Source organism: Triticum dicoccoides, chromosome 1B (assembly GCF_002162155.2).
Source record: "Triticum dicoccoides isolate Atlit2015 ecotype Zavitan chromosome 1B, WEW_v2.0, whole genome shotgun sequence".
NCBI classification, from domain to species: Eukaryota; Viridiplantae; Streptophyta; class Magnoliopsida; order Poales; family Poaceae; genus Triticum; species Triticum dicoccoides.
The window spans coordinates 373,838,717-373,844,393 of NC_041381.1; the positions used below are offsets into that span (position 1 = coordinate 373,838,717).

The following is a 5,677-nucleotide window of genomic DNA, read 5'->3' on the forward strand; positions in this document are numbered from 1 at the left end:
GTAATCTGGGATTTCGTTGAGCAAGAGTTCAAGAGGAGTTTTCATATTCAGAAGTCGTGAGGGTAGCCTGTTTATCAAGAAACAAGCGGTGGAGAAAGCATCACTCCAAACCGAAACGGGACGGAGGCATGAGCTAGCAAAGTAAGGCCAGTTTTTACAAGATGACGATGCTTACGTTCAGCGGTTCCATTCTGCTGATGTGTATGAGAACAAGACACACGGTGTGAAATCCCAAGCTTGTTGAAAATGGTGTTGAGGTTGTGATATTCACCACCCCAGTCGGATTGAACATGAATAATTTTTTGCTTAAGGAGACGCTCAACATGTGTTTGAAACTGAATAAAAACATCAAACACATCAAATTTTCGCTTAATAAGATAAAGCCAGGTAAACCGGCTATAAGCATCAATGAAACTGACATAATAATTATGGCCACTAACGGACGTTTGGGCATGACCCCATACATCAAAAAACACAAGCTCAAGAGGATGTTTCACAACACGACTAGACTCTGAAAATGGAAGTTGGTGACTCTTGCCCTGCTGACAGGCATCACAAATTGTTTCAGCGGTTTTATTGGACATAACTGATAGTTCATGACGATGTAGCACATGACGAACTATAGGAGCAGCAGGGTGACCAAGGCGTGCATGCCAATGTGTAGGTGACACACGAACACCGCTGAACGCCTGAGGAGAAGACTGCATAGGAGATGTGGGTGGCGCGTCAAGTGCATATAAACCATGGCGAAGACGACCACTAAGCAGAACGGCCCTCGCGTCCCAATCCTTGGTAAAGAAACGAAAAGGATGAAACTCAGCAAGGACATTATTATCACGGGTAAGTTGAGGAATAGACAACAAACTACGTGTAGCAGTGGAAACTCGAAGAACATTAGAAAGATGCAGTTTACGAAAGTTGTGTGCAAGAAGTGAGGCCTGACCAACATGGAAGATGTGCATACCTGCTCAACACCCTAAACGGGGTATGGCTATCTCATTATATAGAAGTACCAAAGGATACAATACAATTACAAACGTATACAAGGATCTACGTGTATATACAGTCTAGCAATCATGAGTTGAACTGCACACAAGCGCAAGAAAGTGCATACACGGAAGATAGGAACACGATCATCACAGTTAATCCCATTTTGTTCTCTAAAACTCAAGAGGAACTGGTTAATCTCCATTTTCGGAAGATGAACACCAAGATTAATTATTGTAACTTGCTCTCAAGTTACATTAGCGCATAGTTCTATTATGATACAGTATCAAAACCGCTCTTATTCAATGAAAGAGGCCACAGCAGCCCCACACGCGATGAAGAAACAATGGCGGCCTCCTTGCGCAAAATCACATCTTAGCAGCATGTCAGGATAAATCAAGTCTCAGCCGTCCACGAGGTCAAAAGGGCTTTTTTTTATTCTCTCATTAAGCTCCTATGTGCTACATGGTTTACCTGCCCTTTCGAGATTTGCCTCTAGATTTCTCCTTCTTTTCAATTTTGTTTGCCCGATACCCAAGAGCTGCAGCATCAGCAATACCCGAAGAACAATGCTTATAGAGTGCCATCAATTTCCTCCACTCCGGCGATCCTCTGGGCTGGGCGGCCATGTATGCTAGTTCGTGTCTTATTTCCTCCAATTCCGTGAGTGATAAAGATGGCTTTGCTGAAGGTACTGCCTTGGATCCACCAAACATATCCAAGGCTGAATTCAGTGCAGGTGCAGACTGAGCTTCCAAAGCAGGAAAATTAAACAACTTCCTCACAGCGGGTCGACGCATAACTGATAAAAAAATCAAAGTATCACATGTTATGAGCTATTAGACCATCAAACAGAACCTAATGCCTTACAGCAATCGTCGTTGTCTCAGTTCTTAAAGACTCAAACCATACTCACCAATACCATATACAAGTGTGAACAAGTTTGCCGTGATCCAGTAAAAGAAAAATCCCTGGAGAAAGGCAGACCATTAGGAGATTAGGACAATATTGTTGAATACTGTGAAAGTCAATATATCTAGCACACTTGACTAGCTCCTCTAGAAAATACCCATTGGTGAAACATCTCAATACTGTCATACCTTGGCAAAATTCATTGTGAATGGGACTATCATGAGTCCCACTCCTCTATTAAACATCTTCATAATACTGGCAACAGAAGGATGGCCCACTATTCCACACTGCAAGTTGAGCTGACATAACACAATATATTCACCATATTAGACTGCAGTATTGGAAAACAAAGCTGGGCACAGTAAAGTTTTCAAATTCAGAATCGGTGGTTTTAAATTCTGGATGTTCATTAAGAAAAAAGGTGCCATGCAAGCAGAGCAGCCAACTGGATGTAGACATGAATTGCTTGTTTACCTTTCTAAGTTTTATGGAGGCAATATGGTTGGAACAGAAATGGAAGGAAATTCAGGTCCAGATTGTATATGGAAAATGATCACCCCTAAATCCTACAACACTAAGCATACAAGCTAGAAGCAGTGGCACACCAAGTTTAAATGCACAATGATGGACAGATACACAGACACGACAATCACACCAGACAAATTGCATACCTCCACTGTAGCCAAGAAGGTCAGTGATGTTAACACAGGGAGGATGTAAAGAGGATCCGGGGTTGTCAGATCAGTAAACCAAAATACTCCACCTCCTTTCAACGAAGGGACTTTCTCAACCATGTTATTTATCTACAATCAGAAAAAGCAAGGTTAATGATACAGATTTATTTTCTTCAGAAGATAGTACAACATAGAACAATCAGAGGGGCAGAAAGGTGCATTACTCACAGCAAAGAAAAAGATCATGAACATTGGCGATCGGATTATGAGTCCTTTTAATGGAGCATATGGAGTAACACCATAGCTAAAGGAAAAATACCAAAAGTTAGAGGAACTTCACCAAAGAGCAGTATTTCTATACATCATGTACCACATAAAAGAAAAGCTATCTTCACAATGTGTTCAATGGTGAGTAATGTGTTCACAAAATTTTGAACATGAACATTTAACACAAAAATAATTCAAGACTCAAAAACCTGGCTAACATGTTTTTAGACCATGACAGTATACATTAACCAGGAAACATCAGTTGTCATTTTCATTAAAATAAAGACAAGAACAATCTACTGAAGGTTACATACTTCCGAAAGAGTGCGGTCATTTTATATTTCCCCTCTAGCACTGATTTCGGATCCGTACGCTGTATGAAATAAACTTGAAGGGTTAAAGCATGAGCTGTATGAAGTATCTAACTATCAGAAGTTAAATAACTGTTCTCCATGACCCATTCTCCCATAAGTTGGCAATACATAGTACATTCTATACAACAAAACCACAAAATCTCACATCCACTGCACCCCTAATGGCATCCATCTCTGGTTGCATTGCCTGAAAAATGAACAAGTTTGAAAGAAAAAAATAATCAGCTGGTAATTTATAATTTACATGAAGGCAATCATTCATTGCCTAATAAAGCACTACTGTCAAAGAAATAATTGTTCAGAAGACTGGAAGAGTAAAGAACTAAACTAAATACAGTGATAGCATGTGACTCACAAAAGATATCTTATCATCTTATGAATACAAGACCTGTTAAAACCATGGGCCAGGGCATGCTTGAAACAGCCCTACCCAAAAATGCCAATCCCAAGCATAGGGCAGCCCAGCCGAAGCATGTAAACATTTTTTCAATTAAAAAAATTAAATTGATTAATTTAAGTAAGAAAAATAGTGTCTTGTGATCATTTTTCAATGAAGTATTTGTTTCAAAATCATTTCAAGCTTCCAGGCTGAAAAGAAAGCCTGGGGCAGGACCAAGCCGCCGACGGACAGGTATAAAAAGTACATCTACATGATGCATAGAAGGGTTTGCTGATTGGAATGCAGTATTTAAAACCCTACAATGAGTCAAAATTACAAAAGAAAAAAAAACTGATTATCGGTGGTGCAAGGGGCAAGTGTTTTGGACAGGAGGGAGCAGCTGTGCAGCAAATTACATCACCACATGATTTCATGTAGTAAAGATATAAGGTTTCAAGATTGAGTACCGTGATAATGTACCTGGTAACACCCAAAAATCACATAGTGAAGCAGGATTCAGAACTGAACTGGGGAACTACCGAACTATGTGTGCATGAATAACAATAAGTAATATGTACAGTAGAAAAAACACAAATATTTGTATTGCATGTAGATTAACAGCCTCACCACTCTGCTACAACAACTCAACTGCTCATGCGCTGGTCTGGTCATGTAGGGAGGACAGTGGTTGCATGTTCCCCCAATGGCACTACTTAGGCTGCTTTTGGCATTGCGGTGGATTACGATAATCCAGCCGATCCAACCGGCCTTTATCTATTTTGGTGTTTGTTCAACCAACTAATCTCTAGTTCCATGGCTATTTTTCTGGCAGCGGATTATAAAATAAGCACAGTTCAGCAACTTGAAGCAGCCTTACAGTTAGATCAGCATAGGTTTTGACCCACACATACACTAGCACATGAAGCAAACAAAAGGGCTAGAAAATGCACGCTGAATCAGACCATGGGTACTTTACAAGCAAACAAAAGGGCTAGAAATGCACGCTGAATTAGACGGAGGGCACTTTACCTGTATCATCTCGCTGGACTTCTGCTGGCTAACCGCGAATGGTATCACCGCGGTCCGGATCAGCACCGTCGTTAACGCGATAGAAGCCCACCTGAGCAAGCCAAATCCCACATGAGAGGCGGATATGAGCAAACCAAGCACACGACCCAAAGAAACGGATCGCGAAGCTTACCAGTTGAGCCCGGTGAAGGTATGTATGGTATCAATGAGGTGCTGCAGCGCGGCGAAGGGGAAGAAGGAGTCGGCGGCGGCGGCTGCCACCTCCCCCGGGAACGGCGCTGGCGCCGACGAAGCCACGGCGTCGACAAGGACGCTCGCAGCAGCATCAACCTCTCCGGGTGGGTCCGGGGCAGGGGCGGAGGAGGAGAAGCTACGGCGGGGTAGCCCCGAGTGGTGGAGGGAGAAGGGGAAGAGGTGGTGTAGGGCTTGGGCCGCTCTGGAAGCGGGTGGGAGCGGGGAGCGGAGTGACGGGAGTGGCAGTGGCGGTGGCAGTGGCTGAGATGGGGGGTCATCGTCGTTGGAGCGGGAGAGCAGATGCGGGACGGATGGGTGGAGGCGGCGGGTGAGGTGGTGGGAGAAGCGGGAGGCGAGGCTCCTCCGCGCGGCGAACGCCATGAGCCGGTGGGGTGGGAGGCGACGCTCGGAGACGAGGGCGGCGGAGCCGAGACGACGGCCGGAGGAATGGGGTGACTCAGAACTATACCTGGCCAAACGGGCCGGCACGATAGCCCGCGTGCCAGGCCCGGCACGGCACGTGACTTACTGGGCCGTGCCTGGCACGTGGCCCGGCTAGGGCCGTGCCTGGGCTCCCTTGCCTAGCACGCGTGCCAGCCCGGCACGGCACGACTAGCGAGCGGGGACAAACGCCTCATACGATCGACATGCAAGACTAGCTCCCTCAAAAAAGGAAAAAAAAGACATGCAAGACTAGCGAACGAGGGCTTTTGTCGAAAAAAAGGACTAGCGAGCGGTGGGAGGAGCGCCTCCTACGATCAATCGATTAAAAAAATCATGCGCTAGTGCGCTACTGCTACGAGACAACGAGCATCCTCATC

General features: G+C 44.7%; 1 protein-coding gene across 1 annotated transcript; it reads right to left on the reverse strand.

Moving 5' to 3' along the window:
* Positions 1-1,061: 1,061 nt before the first annotated feature.
* LOC119336185 (mitochondrial inner membrane protein OXA1-like) lies at positions 1,062-5,300 on the reverse strand. Its single transcript, XM_037608200.1, has 9 exons — positions 4,795-5,300; positions 4,623-4,713; positions 3,360-3,401; positions 3,155-3,213; positions 2,802-2,877; positions 2,571-2,702; positions 2,088-2,198; positions 1,904-1,958; positions 1,062-1,789 (listed from the first exon to the last, which is right to left on the reverse strand). Exons 1-9 carry the CDS (start codon positions 5,235-5,237, stop codon positions 1,458-1,460), a joined length of 1,341 nt encoding a protein of 446 aa, XP_037464097.1. The 5' UTR covers positions 5,238-5,300; the 3' UTR covers positions 1,062-1,457.
* Between the last annotated feature and the right edge of the window lie 377 nt (positions 5,301-5,677).